The sequence below is a fragment of the Ahaetulla prasina genome, chromosome 3, assembly GCF_028640845.1.
Source record: "Ahaetulla prasina isolate Xishuangbanna chromosome 3, ASM2864084v1, whole genome shotgun sequence".
In the NCBI taxonomy this organism is placed as follows: domain Eukaryota; kingdom Metazoa; phylum Chordata; class Lepidosauria; order Squamata; family Colubridae; genus Ahaetulla; species Ahaetulla prasina.
In genome coordinates, this window is record NC_080541.1 from 98,445,645 (window position 1) to 98,466,182 (window position 20,538).

Sequence of the window (20,538 nt, forward strand, 5' to 3'; positions counted from 1 at the left end):
TGTATACCTTCAGTGATTGGATGTGGGAGAATTTTTTCAGGAAGCATTTTAAATTTGTATAACTAATTAATACAAGTCTTCAGAGTTGAAATAAACAAAGTTCCATTCCAATTTCAAGTCATTCTTTCCAACATTTCTGAAAAAAGTTCAGACTTTTTTTTAAAAAAAAATTCATTTCAAGGCTGGAAAAGACTAGGAGGTTCTGGGCTCAAAATATTTTAAAGTGAAAAATTTGGCATGCCTGTATTAATTAAAAGCCACATTTACTTGTTAAACCACACAAACACAAGTTTTATTGTGTATTAGTTTAAAGCCCTGAAAAAGAGGAAAAATGTTGCCACATCCACTTGGGTCCGCAAAGTACATAGGAGCCCATCAGCCACATCCCTGCACAAACAGCCAAAATGACAGCTTTTTAAATTTCCATTTCTTCTCACTAATTAGGTAGGCTATTAAGCCTGAAGTCTGCTAAGTCCCACTCTTCTGCACTGCTTCTTATTGTTGTCACCTATTGCATTTGTAGTCATTCACACATTTTAATGCGCTTCTTCGTTTTTCAGGAGCAGGGTAGACTGTAAAGTTAGAAGACACACAGGAATGATGCACAAATTCATACTAATTGGAAGTGTTATTTTCATATAGGAGAAGAACCGGAGGAAGCAGAAGTGGACATGCCCAAAATATATGAACCCATTGAATCTTTTGGCACCCTGAAGGACCGTTTGAACATGTTTTTGCAAATATATAATGAGAGTATCCGTGGGGCAGGAATGGATTTGGTGTTTTTTACTGATGCTATGATTCACTTAATAAAGGTATAAATCAGTAGTGGGTTTCAAAACCCGTCACTACCGGTTCACTCGTGGGTGCACTTGCGCACTTATGCAACACTTCTGTGCATGCGCAGAAGCATCTGGGCGGATGGGCAGAGTGTCTCACCACCGCTGCTACCGGTTCTTCCGATTCAGGGCGAACTGGTAGCAACCCACCACTGGTATCAATGGACATGACAATTGCTTTAGTTTAAGTTTTGGTGATTTCAGATGCCTGAGTTGAACCTTTGATAATCCATTAGTTTCATCTGCACAAATTCTAACAATATTCAGATGTAATTAGTGAAACTTTCTTGAATGAAGACTTACCCATGTGCATTCTAAAAAGTTCCAGAAAATACTGCATTCATGATCAGAGTGTTGACACTAGAGAACTAAATGACAAATCTTTCAAAGTATAAAAAACTGAATTGATGTAGAGATGAACATCTATAATGTTTTTTTTTACAAGAAAAGGAAACAAAAGGCCTTTATCCCCATTCCTCCAATAAAAATCTGTCTTGCAAAATTATTGTAAATTCATTTGTAGTTAAAAAAATTTCCATCCTGCACCCAGTCACCTACAGGAATGAGCAACGGTGATGCTTAGACTCTGTACAAATGCTAAACATGAGAGTTTATAGATTGCTCTTATTAAGGCTGGTACCCTGAGACTGCCACCTTTTTTTTAAAAAAAAGGCAGATTTAGAGAATAACAATATTGTGGGTATAGCTATGTATAAGTGACATCAGTGAGAAGTTTGCATGAAATAGTAACTGTAGTAAGGATGGGGATGAAGGGGAACCAGGACCAGCCCTACTGTTAAATATATGATGGATATCTTGGTGGCAGATTATAGGGGGCAAGAACAGTTATGATTGTTTCTAATTCACCTGTCATTCCTGTAGGATTCTGCTTCAGTCAGCGGTCTTGCTCTACTCTCTCTAGTTTCTTTTAAAGATAGTCAGATTGAGGTAGTCAGGAGAGAGATTTCTCAGCTAAGCAGAAATAAATCATTGTTTCAGCAACCAATAGATTGTGATATTGCTTTAGCAATGCTTTAGCTTACCTCTGCCACTATATTTAATCAGACTTCTGTTGACAGTACAGCATGCTCAATGTGTAGGGCCTCTTAAGGTGACTATGACATTTTGAAGAGATCAGTGCCTGAGTCCTCAGAGTTTGAGTATATTAATGCAACTCGCATAGAACAGAAGACACTGGCTTTATCAACTTTTATGAGAAAGAAAATTCTATGCAAATAAGAACTCAAAGCAGACTTCCAAATGATCTTCTTTGTCAGAAAAATTGTTTGTATTAAAACAGTAATTGGTATCTGTATCATTGCACTGACTCATTATATAAGTAGTGACAGTTTTTTGGGTGTTAGCAGCCTGAAAAGTTATCCCAGGTGGGCTTAGGGGAAAGATTCCCATTAGCAATTAATCAGTCTAGCTTATACACTATTCCAGGTACTTGATCATGTTATTTTAAGCTAGATTCTCTATGTTGGATGTAATAGAAGATGCTGGCCATCACAGTACGGATTCAAATGCTACTTTATAGACTTCTGTTAATAAATAGTAAAAGCACCACTCTATCTTTGATACTAGAAAGCAAATTGTCTATGGCCATACCTGGAGCTACTGTTGTTGGAAAGAGTTTATGGAATGATCAATGCAAAACTTGGGATCACCATTGTGCTACCAATATTAAAGATGTAATGCAGGAACTTATCAAATATGTGCTTAATATTGTGTTGTTCTAAATATACAACTAACAAAATGGTGCTGTGCTTTGTAGATCTCGCGTGTGATCCGCACTCCCCGAGGAAATGCCCTACTTGTTGGAGTTGGAGGGTCTGGAAAGCAAATCTTGACAAAATTGGCATCATTCATTGCAGGCTATAATATGTTCCAGATCACATTAACAAGGTAACCTGTTGAATAAAACACAGCATCAAAATGGATGCTCATTTTATAAAAGAAATCAAATAACATGTAAAACATATTATTATGCTAGTTCCAATGTTAAGAAGTGCAGGCTTACATAATCATTAGCCTGCTATTTGAACTATTTTGCCTCCCTGAGTTGGTTGAATAAAAACTCCCTCAAATTCTATAATTGGTTATAGGAGGAATATTGCAGTCAATACTACAGGAAAATAATAACCATTTATAGTAAAGAAAAGGCAATGGAAATTTTTCACCCTTATCCAGAACACAAAAGTTAACATTCAAAGCAGGGTTGTTTTTTTTTTAAATGAAGCAATATAAAAAACTAATTTTCTCTACAATCCTGACAATATAATAATGCAAACCATAGCTCTGAATTTAGGAGAACACACACACAAACAAATACACACATTCTATCTATCTATCTATCTATCTATCTATCTATCTATCTATCTATCTATCTATCTATCTATCTATCTATCTATCTATCTATATCATCTATCTATGAAAATGTCTGCCTTCTTGCATAAAATATATTCCATTTAAAAGAAGTAAATTTAGTATTTCAGTAAGTGATAGGACTTTTATGTATCAACACAGTTTGATTTGGTTTGTTAATTATGTTTACATTCTGTATTATCGAAATATTATACAACAGAACAATAAAACAAAAATGAAGGATAAAATGGTAGACAACTTGAGAAATAAATTTAAATAGTGGAGAGCATTAAAATGCATAGTTATAACCATGTAGATATACTACATATTTCTAAAAGCAACAACCATTAAAACAGGCACTGAGCAGAAAGGCCAAAACAAATTGTTCTCATTTTAAGGCACCTTGTTTCAATCAAAATTATTTGTAGGCTAGGGAGCTTGGAATGTTTGCGACAATTTTATTTTCCCTTTTTCTAGATCCTACAATGCATCTAATTTGATGGAAGACTTGAAACATCTGTATAAGACTGCTGGACAGCAAGGAAAAGGAATCACTTTCATTTTTACAGATAATGAAATAAAAGATGAAGCTTTCCTGGAGTATATGAACAATGTGCTATCATCAGGAGAAGTAGGATTTTCATCTTTCCTCTTGGCATTGAGTTAGCCCTGAGTTTTCAGAAACGGAGAGCTTGGCTGATAAAGCTGTAGTGACAGACTGATTCTGTAAAATTCTATGCTTGAGTTCAGTGCTGATGAAAAAACTTACCCACTGAATACTGATTTTTGAGTAAATATAGAACAGATCAAGCTCTTAGTCTTTAGTTAATTTACTACTGAGGTACAATAAATCAGTAAAGACAGACTTGGAGAAAATCTTTAGTAGAATCACACAGATTGAGAATATTTTATTTCTAGGGCAAAAACACAGATTGCCAGTTGTCACTTTCCAAATATTACTGACAATCATCTCCCAGAAGCCTTTAGCTAGCAAGGCAGATTAGGGGTTGTAATTCAGTAAGATCTGGATGGCCACAGGTTTTAAGAATAAAAGGGAAGAAAAAGGGAAATTAAATGTGAGTATTTTATTGGCATATCCTATTTCCCCCCACAAACTAGCATTCAGAATAGCTACCAATAAAATACCAATGAATGGATTACAATTAAAATGCTTTAATTATCAATTATAAAGTCATGAAACACTCTAGCAATGAGCTCTTTAACTTCAACATTTCAAATAAACACAGTCAACTTTTGGTAATATATAAATGAATTATTCATATAAAGGTAGCTAAATGCCTTTTTAAAAAAAAATTGTATGAGGGGTACAATAAAAATGTTCTTCCCGTTTAGGTTTCCAACTTGTTTGCTCGTGATGAAATTGATGAAATCATTGGCGATCTCATTCCAGTTATGAAGAGGGAGCATCCACGACATCCTCCCACCAATGAAAATGTATATGATTACTTCATGACTAGAGTTCGCCAGAACCTTCATGTGGTTCTTTGTTTTTCACCAGTGGGTGAAAAATTCCGAAACAGAGCTTTGAAATTCCCTGCACTCATTTCTGGTTGCACTATAGATTGGTTTAGCCGCTGGCCCAAAGACGCCCTAGTTGCAGGTTTGACATGTTTTGACTATTGGAAAAATTTATAACATTGTCAGTAATTTTAACATGGTGAAAATCTCTTCTCTAGTACATTTACTCTAGGGTCAGGTTTTTTTTTTTTTTTTACTCTGAGTAGAATAGAGAAGTTGTTGAATTCAAAACTGTAGCAGAAACTATTCTGAGGGTTGTTGTGATACATATTTATTGATTATATTTCCCTCTCACATTCCAGAGAAAAAAATAAACTTAGAATATTATTTTCAAATTTTAAATGTATTATTTTTACATTCTGGCAAAACTTTGAAAGGTTTTGGATAATTTTTTTTTTCATAAAAAAGTTTTATTTTTACAATCATATCAAACAGCTCATCCAATGTACAGTTATATACAATTAGTCGGGCTTGCCCAGTCACCACCCCCCTTTTTAACACTCTTCCCTCTTCTACCTTCTTCTACTTTCCAGACCTTCGTCTCCTTCTCTTATCTACATCCTCTCCTCCCTCCACCCTACACCTTCCTTCTCCCTCTTCTACCCCTCTTCCTTCCTCTTCTCCTCTTTCCTACCTCCTACTCTCTCCTCTTTTCTCCCTCCCCACCGTTCTAAAATGGTAACTGGGCAGACCCGACCCTACATTAATTATATTTATACATCTTCAATAATCCCTGTACATTAACCATCACTCCATCCTTTACCCTCAACCCCCCAATTCCCCTCCCCCTTACCCCCCACCCCCCACCCCGACTTCCCAGAACAAAATGCAGGGTATCAAAACTAACAATCATAATCCAAAATAATTCCTAAATTATAATCTCTAGTCACTCCACACATAATCACACTCTCAATTCCCCTCTCCTTCAGAAATATATCTAATACAAAATATTTCCTAAATTTACTCATATGCTATTCGATATTTTTTTATCTGATACTTATTTTGAATATAATCAATCCACATTTTCCATTCTAAAATATATTTTTCTTGTGTATAGTCTTTCAAGTAAGCAGAAATTTTTGCCATTTCTGCCAGATTTGATACTTTGAGTGTCCATTCTTCAATTGTAGGTAATTCTTCTTTCTTCCAATATTGAGCAATCAAAAGTCTTGCGGCTGTTATTAAGTTCAAAATCAATTTAGTCTCTATAGCTGTACAATCCATAATTATTCCTAGTAGAAAGAACTGCGGAGTAAACTTAATCTTCTTTTACAAAATATTCTGCATGATCCACCATACTTTAATCCAAAATGCTTTAACTTTTTTACAAGTCCACCATATATGGTAATAAGTGGCATCTTCACAATCGCATCTCCAACATTTAGCCTGTACATTAGGATACATACATGACAACTTTTTGGGTCTAAATGCCATCTATAAAACATCTTATAAAATTTTCTCTCATATTTTGCGCTTGTGTAAATTTAACATTCCTCACCCAAATTCTTTCCCAAGTTTCCAACATTATTGGTTGCTGAAAATTTTGTGCCCACTTAATCATACAATCCTTAACCAATTCAGTCTCTGAGTCTATTTCTACTAATACATTATACAACCTCTTAATATGCTGTTGGCCTTGATCTCTCATTTGTTTTAACAAATTATCCTCAGTTGCTTAACACCTATTTTTTGATCTAATTTCCATCTAGCTTGTAATTGTCCATATTGGAACCATGTATAATTTTTCCCTTCTTCCCCCATCTTTTCTCTGGATTTTAATTGTAATTCCCCCTTTTCCATACAAAGAAGTTCTTTATAGGTAACTACCTCCATCTTTTGATATATATTTATATTTTCTATCATGTGTCTCGGGATTGCCCATATTGGAATCTTTCCATCTAATTTATATTGATATTTCCTCCAGACCCTCAATAATGCATTTCTAATTATATTATTTTTAAATATTTTATCTACTTTCTTATCATATAATAAATAGGCATGCCACCCATATAACAAACCATAACCTTCTATATTCAAAACTCTTTCCTCAGTTAAATTAATCCAATCAGTAATTAATGATAAGACAACTGCTTCATAATACAATTTTAAATTAGGCATTTTAAGACCCCCCCTTTCCCTTGTATCCTGCATTATTTTTAATTTTATTCTTGGTTTTTTGCCCATCCATACAAAATTATTAACCCCCTTTTGCCATTCCTGTAATTTGATATCATTCTTAAGTACCGGTATCATTTGAAACAAAAATAGAAACCTGGGCAAAACATTCATTTTTATAGCCGCTATTCTTCCCAGCAAGGATAGTTGTAACTTCTTCCAATTCTCCATTTCTTTCCATACCTTCTGCCACAATACCTCATAATTATTTTTGTATAATTTGACATTTGAAGCTGTAATATATATTCCTAAATATTTAACCTTTTTAACGATTTCAAAACCCGTAGTTCTTTCTAACTCTTCTTTTTGTTGTATATTCATATTTTTAGTTATCATCTTTGTCTTTTGCTGATTCACCTTAAATCCAGATACTTTACCATACTGACCAATTATATCTTTTAAACCAGTAGCTGAGTATATTGGTTGGGATACAGTAACAACCAAGTCATCTGCAAAAGCTCTTAATCTATAATCTTGATGTTTAACTCTATTTCCCTTTATTGAAAGGTTTTGGATAAATTAAAGTAGCCTTAGAATAAGGCTATGCAAGGAAATTACTGTGCTGACGGCATTTCAGTGTTGATAATAGAGACTTTTCTGTCTCCACATGCGAAGCGTTAGTGATTGAGAAAACATACTGCAGTGGAACATCTTTCTTTGAAACAGATAATTTGATGTGAGAAATGCAAATGGCAAAATTAAACAAGACCAATTACTTATTCCTAAAGCAAGGGGATTCTTAATTCCATCAAGACAAGAATACTAACTTTGCTCCCAATAATTACAAGAGGAGGATTACCTATCAGTAAAAAGAAAGAAGCTGATTTCACTCCTGAGATGATAAGCAGAGATCCTGTGATATACAAATGAGAAAGAGCAGGAATAATAATGTCAAACCTCCTGCATCAAAAAGAAAAGAAAAATATGTCAAGACTTCAGTTACTTTGGCAATTAAAACCATTCAGCTCCCTTTGCCTATAATTTACATATAGTCATATAGTTAGCAATGGTTTAATGTTATTGCATGTATCAATATATTAGAGTGTTTGAGGTCATGGGTCTAATTTTGAGACCATCAAGGGTATCTGCAGTAAGAGGGATGTCAAAAAATCAAGATGCTCATGCAGTTGAAGCCTGCTTCTTTTGATGCACTGTATACATACAAAATATGTAAAAAATGGGCAGGCTTTAGTCATGAGGTTATAAGTACCACGTTGACTCCCTGCCCACTGGAATTCCTCTGAATATTACCTAGTTCATACTTATCTATCAAGTGTGCATGTCAGAGGAGCTCAGAAAGTTGAATTTGCTTCTTTCAAGGAAGAAATCCATGACAATGAATGAGATGGAAGGATGGGGAAGAATAATAAGAAATAGGTCAGGACTCATCCTAAATTTCTTCTGCCAGAGAATGAAGTAGTGTTTATACTGATAGGCATTAAATCTCATTTTAGTATCGGAGCATTTTTTGTCGTCATATGAAATTGATTGCACTGAAGAGATCAAAAAACAGATGGTACAGTGTATGGGCTCCTTCCAAGATGGAGTTGCTGAAAAATGCGTTGACTATTTTCAAAGATATCGTCGATCCACCCACGTGACTCCCAAGTCTTATTTGTCCTTTATTCAAGGATATAAAGCTATATACAAAGAAAAACATGCTGAGGTACAGACCTTAGCCCACAGGTGAGGTGTTTTGATACTTTTATAGTCAGTTGTTGTCTTCCCAAACAGCTAAATTCAATAACTAGTCTCAGTACTTCTAAGGGAGTGATATATGTTTAAATATGTTTAAATCTGAATTGGTTGCTTTAAAAGGTTTGTGAAGAGTCTTGGTGGCACAGTGATTAGAATGCAGTATTGCAGGCATTTGTATTACAGCCAGGAGTTTGATTCTGAGCAGCTCAAGGTTGACTCAACCTTCCATCCTTCTGAGGTCAGTAAAATGAGGACCCAGATTGTTGGGGGCAATATGCTGACTCTGTAAATTGCCTAGAGAGGGCTGTAAAGCACTATAAAGCGGTATATACCGTATATACTCGAGTATAAGCCGAGTTTTTCAGCACGTTTTTTGTGCTGAAAAACGTCCCCTCGGCTTATACTCGAGTATATACGGCTTATACTCGAGTTTTTTTTTTTTCCGTTTTTTTCACATTATACCGGCCGGCGCGAACTTGGCGGGCTTTTGCTTTAGCGCGGGGAAGCCCTGCCGGTGCAGTGAGAGGGCGGGGCGGGGGAGCCGCCAGCCTTCTCGGCCGAGGGAGGGAGGGTTTCACCGACCGGTAGGTGCCTCATTTCCCACCCTCGGCTTATACTCGAGTCCCCAGTTTACCCCAGTTTTTGGGGTAAAATTGGGGACCTCGGCTTATACTCGGATCGGCTTATATTCGAGTATATACGGTAAGTCTACGTGCTATTGCTATTGTGAAATTATACTGTATACAATTAAACCAAAGGCCACAAATAGTTCTAGGATCACAGATTACCACCTTTTATTTTGGGGAAAGGGAATAATCAAAAATTGTTTCTAGTCTAGTGAAGTTCTGTGCTTCGAGAGATATATAAATATATAGATGGTTTTATACATTTCAGAATGAATACTGGATTGGAGAAATTGAAAGAGGCTTCTGAATCTGTGGCAGCTTTGAGTAAAGAGCTGGAAGCCAAAGAGAAAGAACTTAAGATTGCCAATGAAAAAGCTGATATGGTAAAGTCCAGTGTGTTTACTTCAACTCTTTTACTAATGGGCCCTTAGAAGGGCTCACTGCATTAGAAGAGTGAGGAAAATTCTTAGGGATGACTCTCACCTTGGTCACCATTTCTTTACCCTCCTACCATCGGGAAGGAGATATAGAAGCATAGCCAGCTGCACAAACAAGCTGAAGAACAGTTTTTATCTATGAGCTGTCAGACTCCTGAATGCAACGTAACATCATAATTATGTAGTATGATGGACTTGTGGGGCCGGCGCAATGTGTAACATGTTCACATTGGTGTAATAGGACTGGGTGTTCGTTAATATGATTCATTGGGTTAGGGATTTTCTGTTTCCACTGTGAGTTGTATTGTGTTGGGGGGGTGCACTGAGGGAGCACCACCAATCTCATTGTACATATGTTGTGCAGTGACAATAAACGTTATTATTAATGGGAAAACCTGGAAGAAATTAGTTAGTGGATTTCCCCTAATTGGTGCCCTTCTACACATATTAACTCTCTGAATTTCAGTTATGAAAAGCTGAAGATTCTTGGTATTGTTGGTCATAAAAAGACCACATCATATAACATGCAGCCCTTAGGCTTCCTCCATCTGTAGTCCTCCTGCCTCTGGATGCCAGAATACTTGGCTATTTTGAAACAAGAATCAGAAGAAAGTTGCATTATAAGTCCTAAAACATGCATATATACAGATAAAAAAAATTAAGAACCCACAAAAAATCCTAGCCTTGCCTACATGGGGCTCAGCCAGCCTAAAATAGTAAGTGTAAATATTGGGTAAAAAAACATTAGGTTGCCTCTGGCCTCTGGGATCTCACACTGCTTGTTTACTAAACCCAAAGCACTTTGCTAACTCTTGAGTATAACGTAAACTCCTAGCAAAAAATTATTTTCTGCAACCATAGATACTTGTTTTTCCATTTATTTTCTTTCATTCTTTTTCTTTTTAATGTCTTCTATAGGTGTTAAAAGAAGTCACAGTGAAAGCTCAGGCTGCTGAAAAGGTGAAAGGTGAAGTTCAGAAAGTGAAGGACAAAGCCCAGGCTATTGTAGACAGCATTTCAGCAGACAAGGCTATCGCTGAGGAAAAATTAGAGGCTGCTAAACCTGCTTTAGAAGAGGCCGAAGCTGCTTTACAGGTTAATGAAGAATGAAAGGCGAATCCACTGTCTATCTCACACAGATATGCTGTCCTCTCAGAAATATACCCCAGATTGGAAACTAATGTGTGGCCTCCCTCCTTTCCTTTTCCCATCATGGATGAAATTATGTCATTCCCTCACCACCACCACCCTTAGTTCACTGTCTTTCTATAGTAGCTGCTCAGGTCTGTCCCATCCCCCCACCCACCATACTTGGGGTTTAGTCTCTTTGTATAAAACATACTTTTCACAGAGAATGAACCTTGACAACAATTTACAAACAGAAGACAATACATAGCATTGGTGATAGAGTCCGCAATCTCCAACTTAACAGGAAAGGTATCTATTATTTGTGAAAACATGTCAAAGAAGTAAAAAAAACCACACCTCCTGTCACAGCATCCTATGGTTACTAAAATCTACACAGAGTATCAATAAACTGCATTTATTAGAAGGAATTAATCACATCCTTCTGAGCCCAAATGCTGCATCACCTGCTTCTTTCAAGAAGTCTGCCAACATTAAGGATTTTCATATATCAGGCAGTCCCCTGTAAGTCCCGCAATGTAATTAATGTTATTAAATATAAACTTCCAAGGAGTCACTGTCAATATGTAGGTAAAATGACTGATTTGCATTCACATTTTACAACCCATAGATCAGCCACTTGGCAGAAAGCATTAGACAAATTAACTGCAGGCCACATCAATTCAAATAACCACTGCCTGTTTAATTTGACAGAAATAGAACTACCATCTGATGCAGAAACATGGAGAAATGATGTGATACATACATTATGATTGCAGTATGGGGAATAGCATCTAACATTATTTACCTATACCAATTATGTTTTGTTCTCCAGCAGCCACATTAACCATAATAATCCCTTCACTTCAGAGCAGCTGAAGGCAGAAGTTGAAACAATTATAATTCTATTTTATTAATTTGTATCAGCTAATCTCATAAACAGATTTACAAATGATTCTTTCTCTCTCTCTCTCTCTCTCTCTGTGTGCACTTATGCAGAAGCACATGGCCATGTTCATATGTTAGCTATTGTAAAATTATTTTAAATAAGGCAAAAACTTCCTTATTACATGGGCATGTTGATGTAATGTTATTGGAAGCAACGTAGAACATGATTTGCACTACAAGCTTTGGTTTCCTGTTAGCCTCCCATCCAAATATTTATATATTTTATCCTATCTAATTCCTTGAAATACACCAAGGTAATATTACCTGGCATGATAGGATATGCTTTAAATGATTTTACTCGAAGAATGGATCAATACATACCAAGATTTGCTGCTCATCATGGTCCTGGCTTAACAATAACTGTGAAATGTTAATTACTTTAATTTCTAAATCCTGTATACAGTAGTTTGGTGTAATCAACTGATGTCAAACCCACCATGGAATGCCTTTAAATAAAAACCCTGCTGATTTGGTTTAGGCACTTAAAAATACTGTGATAGTTCCTAATTCTGTCCATCCTTTCAATAATGTAGACAATCAAGCCAGCAGACATTGCCACTGTCCGTACGCTGGGTCGGCCACCTCACCTTATCATGCGTATCATGGACTGTGTGTTGCTGCTATTCCAGAGGAAAGTAAATGCTACTAAGATAGACCAGGAGAAAAACTGCATTATGCCATCGTGGCAGGAGTCCTTGAAACTGATGACAGCAGGAAACTTCTTACAGAACTTGCAGGTATACCAAAAAGCACTGATAAGAAAAAAGAAGATGATAAGGCCGGACAAGATATGAATGTGTAATATATATAGCTTTAGTCTGGATTTATTATGTTTAGTATTGAGAGACTGCACTGCTGCTTTTCGCAGCTTGACAATTACCAGTTTGTAATTGTAACTGTAATTTGGTACAATACCAAATTCTACAGAGCAGACTGATGACCAATTAATATGAAAAGTTCAGAGAGAGAGAGAAACGTCAAACATTGTTCTTATTTCTGTCCTTGGTCCTTCTGGGTAAGTGTTCATAGAGATTTTGCTGCCCAATAATTCTTGTAGAAAAATCCAGCACTTATTAAAGATGGCAGTAGTATAAAGAGGCGCCAATTTAAAATCCAGGCACAGTAAAGATCAGGAAAATACAAATTAAATAGACAAGCTTTCATGAGCACAAATAGTAGTATGACAAAATTAATAACTTTTTGAATGCAAATTCTGTAGAAAATGTGGCTTAGAAAAGAAGGGGTAAAATTAAACAGCTAGATTATTAATTTCGTTTGATTTTGAGTAAGTGAAAAAGAAATCTCTTTCATGATGTTTCTAGCAATTTCCAAAAGATACAATTAATGAAGAAGCAGTGGAGCTCTTGAGTCCTTATTTTGAAATGGCAGATTACAATATTGAGACAGCTAAGAGAGTTTGTGGAAATGTGGCTGGCCTTTGCTCATGGACCAAAGCAATGTCAGCCTTCTTCGCTATCAATAAGGAAGTTCTCCCTTTAAAGGTAAGTCCAATATAGTTGGCAAGGCAGAGTAAAACTATATCAACAGCAATTTACAGTTTTAAACTAGGATCATATGCTGGACTAAGCTATAATGAGATTTGTTTGGTTTTGATTTAGTGTGATGTGCTTTGGCCCTTTGGTCAAATGCAGTCCATCAGCATGTTTGTTTTTGAGAACATTTTAACAGGGAAAAGGGGTGATTTAAACTTATGTCCAAATGATTCCTCTTTGATCTCTGTTTTCTCTTTCCCTACTTCCTGGAGAGCAAATCAAATCAAACAAAAAAACTACAGTCTCAACTGAAAAGTCTAGACATCCTAGCTTCAACTGATTTGGCAATCCTGCCATGATGTTAGAAATTATTTTGTTTATATGGTAGAGAGGGATTTAAATTATAAAAAAAGACTATAAATTTGGCCACCAGGAAGAGAAGCATATTTATTCATCTTGTTTATTTGTTAATCCCCTCCCTCCCTCCCTCCCTCTCTCTCTTAATCTAGAGAAAATAGAACAAACCATTTCTAAATTTAGATATACCAATCTCCTAAAATCCTAATAGTCAACACACTAAAATAACAATATTCATAAAATATTCTTCCCTTAACTTTAAAAGATATTAAACTGTCAAATATATATAAACATATTTAAAAATCTACAATGTTTCTCTGATCCAATCCAATCTAATCTTCAGATCCCAAAGTCAAAAGTCAATTTTTGTCCTTTTCTTTTAAGAAATCAAGTAGTGGTCTTTAAATCGCAAGAAATTTAGCCATCTCAACTAGTTCCATTAGTTTCAAAATCCATTCTTCCATTGTGGGTATATTTTCCTCTTTCCATCTTTGGGCATGTAACAGCCCTGATGCTGATGTCTTTGTATGCATTAGTATGGCATATGAAGATGATAAATATTTTGTTGTAGCAATACTAATTCAACAATTCTCTCTGTGTCAGTAATGTACGTCATCATAAGCTATTTTCATGTCTCTTTGGTTGCTGTTATTGAAGAAATACAGCGTGCATCAAAGTTCCCATATTTAAACTTGGTGGGTTGATATTTTAAGGCAAATCTGGCCATCCAGGAGAATCGTCTGACTACTGCCATGTTAGATCTTCAGAAAGCCCAAGCTGAATTGGATGCCAAGCAAGCGGAGCTGGATATTGTGCAGGCTCAATATGAAAAGGCCACATTGGAGAAACAGGTAACTTCCTGTAGGGTACAGGCAATTTTTTTGTATAACCATTTCATTTGGCTGGTTTGTCAAAAGGTAAAGAAAATATTACCACAATGAGTTCATGTTGAGTTATTCAAGAGTGCAAGAAAATTGGTTTTCTGGTCATTTAGGAAAATAATTCAGCTATCTAGTTTCTGAAATATTCTAATAATTTATGTATTTATTTAAATAAATCCGCCCAATTCCCAGCAATGAATGCAAAAATTAAAACCACTGTAACACAGTGGTGAGTTGCTCCTCGTTCTGTAGGGTTCTTGCAAACCAGTAGTAAAAGTGGCGGGAGGCTCCGCCCACCTGCCAGACGTCATAATGGATGATCTGCACATGCGCAGAAGCTTCTGCGTAGAACCTACCCCTGCCATAACGGTCCTGATGTCAGCTCTTCAAGGTAGAACAAACTAAGAAACCAAAATCAGGCATGCTAATACTACTTTTATTATCAGGTTATAGTAACAACATTTCACAAGTCTGAGTGTGTTTTTCCCTTCCCTCCTTTTATTGTAAGAAGTAGAGAGGAACTTATCTGAGATGTTTTCTCAGGTTGCAATTCTGGCTCAAAATCAGATTTCTTTTATCTGACTTTTGTCTTAGTTGTAGTTGTTCTTCTGGTTCCTCGAGGTTATTCCTTGTTCCCAGTTACCTAGTTAAAGCAATAACACACCACACCCCCCCGCAAGAAAAAGCCACATAACTTAGAGAGCTCATCTAACATGCCCAAATGCCTGGGGGAAAGGCCATGTTTTTAGAGCCTTATAAAAGCCTCAAAAGACTAATAGGATTGGGGCCATTTGGATCTTAGGTCAAATGTCTATCTTAATGTGAGATTCATGATAGACCTCTTTTGTATGTTTTTTGTCAGAGTTCTGATAAGAGTAAAATCTATGTCCCAATTGTTTATAAGAAATATGTCCAGGTTCACTGACAATGTTAATAGAAACAATAGGATATTTATATTTGCTGGAAGTACAATAGATAGGATCTATACCAGGGATAAAATCCAGCAGGTTCTGGAGAACTGGTAGCGGAAATTTTGAATATTCGGAGGACCAGCAAATACTACCTCTGGCTGGCTCCAGAGTGGGGTGGGAATGGATATTTTGCAATATCCTTCCCCTGGAATGGGGTGGGAATGGACATTTTGCAGTAGCCTTCCCCTGCCACGTTCACCAAGCCACACCACACCACCAAGCCACACCCACGGAACCAGTAGTAAAAAAATTGAATTTCACCACTGATCTGTACTTATCTTTTCAAGTATTATTAGCAAATAGTATTAATATTTGTCTCAAGTTGCCATTTGTGTTTGTGAATTTTTGTTTTGAACAGACATTGCTTGAAGATGCAGAACGCTGCAGGCATAAAATGCAAACCGCTTCCAGTCTTATTAGCGGGTTGGCTGGTGAAAAAGAGAGGTGGACTGAACAAAGTAAAGAGTTTGCAGCCCAAACAAAAAGGCTTGTGGGTAAGCTCAAGGGACTGTTGTTTCTACAAAACGATAAGCTGCATTGAGTATTTTTCAGCAAGTATAGACTGCAAGCATGTAAATCGTGTTCCTGTTTATTTTCACTTTTTTGTGTTAAAAACAGCAGGGAATCCTGTGTTATTTTGATAAATAATGACATTGTGTTGGTAGGAACTTTTGTATGCTAAAATTATGTCTTGAAGGGTGAGAGTTACTCCAAGTTGTGAAATAACATGTCACTATCAATTTGCCAACATTATGATAATACAAGCAAGAAATAGACTAACAAAATTAGCTTTCTACATCTAAATCAGACATTGTTTTTTTTTTAAGGGTTTTGTTTTTTAGCAAGTACTGGGTGGTTTTAGTGCTGACTTAGAAGACTCACACTTACAACACCCCCCAAAAGCTTTTTTTTGTATAGCTTATATTTACTGATATTTACCATATTAAAAACTGAAATTGATGCATTCAGTGCTGCTAACTGCTTCTCACAATTTTTTTGATAGACTTTTAATGTGGTATTATTTTTCAACATTGGCTGGTGAATAATTTTGATTTTGCAGAACCCTGTTGACCACTGATCAGTGATAAGAATCACTGATGTACCAGAGGCGCTTTTTCAAAAGGCAATTGGACTTCGTTTTTCCTTGAAGACATTTCACTTCTCATCTAAGAAGCTTCTTTAGTCAGAACTGAAGTAGGTTCTTGGATGAGAAAAGAAACATCTTCAAGGAAAGACGAAGAAAGTCCAATTGCTTTTTGAAAAAAAGCATCTTTGGGACAACCATGACCTAGATGACTGAGAATCTTCACAGACTATCGCTGATGTAGGAAATCACAGATTCCAGAGAGAAATGTGTTTAAGTCGGAGGCTAGTTTGCTTTTTTTTTTTTTCATCCTGAGTCCATTAAGCCAGGAGATGTTTGCCTATTTTCCTCCTTTCCGTAACAAAAACAAATACCTTTCCCCATGCCACAGCTTTTTTCCCCTTTATAGTGCATACAAGTAATGTGATTGTCGGTCTCATGCATAGTCTATTTTGCATTAAATATGGCTACAACAAAGTCAGGTAGTAGAAATTGGCCCCACTTTGTCCTGGTGCAAGAAATCTCTGTGTGATTTAGCACATTAAGCTGAAAGTTGCTCACAGAGAGAAAACATGGCATGATACTAGTCAGAATATTCACATCATAGACGCTTCTCTTCTATATAAACAGTCATTAAATATTTAAAGAACAAGAGGTTCCCCAGCAGCCTGTTTCATAGTGAAACATGACCAAGACTTTTAAAGCTTAGCCTGAATGTTTGTTTTTATATTCACTGCAAATGGATTCAACCACCATCTGATGTGGTTTTTCTCTATATCAATTTAGGAGATGTACTTCTGGCCACAGCCTTTCTGTCCTATTCTGGTCCTTTCAATCAAGAGTTCCGTAATCTTTTGTTAACCAGCTGGCAAAAAGAAATGAAAACTCGGAACATCCCATTTGGAAACAACCTCAATCTCACAGAGATGCTGATTGATGCGCCAACCGTCAGTGAATGGAACCTTCAAGGGCTGCCAAATGATGACCTGTCAATTCAGAATGGCATCATTGTCACAAAGGCAGCTCGTTACCCTCTCCTGATTGATCCACAAACTCAGGGCAAGATTTGGATTAAGAACAAAGAAACCCGGAATGAGCTGCAGGTGAATTGAATTCTAGTGCATTATATTCACATTTGGAAGTAAACATGTTCAGGATGGCAGCAAAACAGTAGAGAAAGTACTTGAAAATATTCCAGAACAATACACTGTAATGAAGAACTTTACTTGCCAACATTAACTTTGGTTCATTTGGAAACCAGCAATATTGATTTTTTTAGGCTGGGTTGTTGCATAGGAATTGCTGTTGTTTCTAACTTTTTAAAAAGCTCCATATTATAAAACTTGATTGTATTACATTTCTGCTTTGAAATTGTTAAGAAAAAGTGAAAATAGGGAATATAAATGTCCTAAACACATCATAAACAAGTAATGTTCTAATATACTGTGTTCCCTTGAAAACAAGACCGTCTTATTTTTTTTTTGTATGGCAGTACAACACGGCAGCTCATCAGCTGATCGCTGGGGCAACCAAAGGTGGGAACCTCCCCGGCGTTCCTGGCACTCACCCACCTCCCATCCATCCATCCCCCTCACATGCAAACTCCTGCCCCACTCCCACCTCTCCGCCAGGCGACCCCTGGCAGCCCCAGATGCCCAAAGCCTGTGCCCACCCAGTTCCCTTTTCCACAGCATCTGGCTCTTTATTGAGGGGGGTGGCATGTGGGACGGGGAAGAAGCAAGACATGTGGAGTGACACAGGGCCCACTTCTGTCGACTCTTCTCTCCCCTCACCAGGAGCCAGGGAAACGCAAGGTGCGCATCGTACCTGCATTGCAGGTCCATCGCATGTCTCACTGTTGTCTACAGGCAAACACGTTGTAGGGTTAAGAAAAAAACTTATCGCAAGTTCAATCAAACTTTTCAAACTCACAAGAGGTTTTTTTTTTTTACTCTACGTGTTTTCCTGCAAACAATGGTGAGACGTGACAGAGCTTCAAGGCAAATAAGATGGCTCCACATGCCCCAATGGTACCGTAACAGCAGCCTGACTGCTTCCCTTCCTCGCCATCTCTTAGCTGAGGGGGGGAGGCAGGTGGGGAGGTGGAGAAGCAAGACAAGTGACAGGGCTCCTTCTCCCTCTCCGGGCATGGCAGGGCTTCCTGCCCATGCTTAAATTGGATGCAATTTGGGGGTGGCAGGTGGGGAAGGGTGGGGCTGGGTAGACGCGAGATGCGTGCCTTACCTGCGTTGCAGGTCCATTGCATGTCTTGCCATTGTTTGCAGGCAAACACGTTGTAGGGTAAAAAAAACCCTTCTCACAAGTTCAAGAAGTTTGACTGAATTTGCAAGAAGTTTTATTTTAACCCTACAATGTGTTTGCCTGCAGACAATGGTGAGACACACAATGAACCTGCAATGCAGGTAAGACGCGCATCTTGTGTCTACCCACTCCCATCCCTCCTCACCTGCCACCCTCAAATTGTATCCAAGCCTTGCCATGAAGCCCTACCATGCCCGGTGGGGGGGGGCGGGGGGCGGGAGAAGAGACGGCAAGATGAATGAGCCCTGTCTCGCTTCATGTGTCTCGCTTCTCCCCCACCATGCCTGCCACCCTCCTTGATAAAGAGCCGGGCACTGTGGAAAAAGGAGCTGGGCAGGGGAAGGCTTTGGGTGTCTGGGGCTGCCAGGGGTCACCCGAAGGAGAGGCGGGAGCGGGGTGAGAGTTTGCAAGCGATTGCTTCTGCTTTGCCTTCTCTCCCAAAAGCGCTTCTAGGGCACAGCCACTTCTGTAGCAGGAGACTCACGCCTCACACTGGCCTTCCAAAGGGTACTGTAGCAGCAGTTATCCACAATTTTTTAACCCTTATTTCATCCTGATCCACGTGGCCCAATACAGTCGGGTTGAAATAAGGGTAAAAAAGTTGTGGATAGTTGCTGCTACCTTCAGAAGCTGCCACAAGGCACATGGGATGCATCGCTTGGCCTGCTGCAGAAGTGGCTGCAATCAATGGCAAAGGCAGCCGCACTTGCTAGAGGTGCCAGCTGAAGCGTCACCCATGAGGCAGCTGTTCCGTGGACAGAATTGCCTGCTGTGACTGTCATCATTAGGTAAGCTGGGTGTGAGGCATGTGGGGTGTGTCGATTGCCCTCCGGCTTCTTTTGCAGCCACAAGTAGCTGCATAAGCGACCACGCTTGCTGGAGGCAGTGGCCTGAGCGGGACCCACGAATCAGCTGTTTCGTGAATGGGGGCCTGAGTGTCTCAGCTGATCTGATTAAGGGGCCGAGAAGCTCTGAGGTGACCGGGGAAGGGAAGAGCTGCCTTCTGTGCTGGCCATACCCACCCCTTCACTAGGACTTATTTTCAGGGGAGGGCATATATTTACACCCACCCCAAAAATCAGGATTGGCCTTATTTTCAGGACATGTCGTATTTTCAGGGAAACACGGTAGCTATGATTGAATCCTGGAGACTAAAACTCATCTTTAACCCTGGTTAGTTAATAAATAAAGGTTTTAGTTTACTTCTTTTCAGCTGAAGTCCAATGTCATTCCCCTTCCCTCAAGTTGGTGATACATTTTCACAATTTATGAACATTATTCTTTTTTTCAGATCACTTCTCTGAATCACAAGTATTTTAGAAACCACTTGGAGGATAGCCTTTCTCTTGGAAGGCCATTGTTGATCGAAGATGTTGGTGAGGAGTTGGATCCAGCTTTGGACCATGTATTGGAAAAAAACTTCATCAAAACAGGTTCTACATACAAAGTGAGAAAAATAATATATTCCAACTTCAAAAAAAATTAGTTGTATATATAATTCTAGTTTCTACTTTTAAGTACAATTATTTTCTTTGACTTTGGTGTTACCATGAAATCTTCAAGAGAATAGATTACAGCAGTGCTCTTGATAAATAATCTGTTACATTTATGTTGTGTGGTCCACTATATTTTTTATGGTTGCTACATAGTACAATGCGTCAAAAAATCTTTTGATG

General features: G+C 37.8%; 1 protein-coding gene across 1 annotated transcript in view; it reads left to right on the plus strand.

Moving 5' to 3' along the window:
- DNAH5 (dynein axonemal heavy chain 5) overlaps positions 1 to 20,538 on the plus strand; it is a 173,963-nt gene that overhangs the window by 96,048 nt on the left and 57,377 nt on the right. The window contains exons 52-64 of the mRNA XM_058177601.1: positions 643 to 815; positions 2,617 to 2,747; positions 3,684 to 3,837; positions 4,560 to 4,827; positions 8,375 to 8,606; positions 9,513 to 9,627; positions 10,600 to 10,776; positions 12,288 to 12,491; positions 13,077 to 13,256; positions 14,318 to 14,455; positions 15,815 to 15,950; positions 17,327 to 17,643; positions 20,154 to 20,309. Coding sequence (XP_058033584.1) covers positions 643 to 815; positions 2,617 to 2,747; positions 3,684 to 3,837; positions 4,560 to 4,827; positions 8,375 to 8,606; positions 9,513 to 9,627; positions 10,600 to 10,776; positions 12,288 to 12,491; positions 13,077 to 13,256; positions 14,318 to 14,455; positions 15,815 to 15,950; positions 17,327 to 17,643; positions 20,154 to 20,309 — 2,381 coding nt within the window. The remainder of the gene's footprint in view (positions 1 to 642; positions 816 to 2,616; positions 2,748 to 3,683; positions 3,838 to 4,559; positions 4,828 to 8,374; positions 8,607 to 9,512; positions 9,628 to 10,599; positions 10,777 to 12,287; positions 12,492 to 13,076; positions 13,257 to 14,317; positions 14,456 to 15,814; positions 15,951 to 17,326; positions 17,644 to 20,153; positions 20,310 to 20,538) is intronic.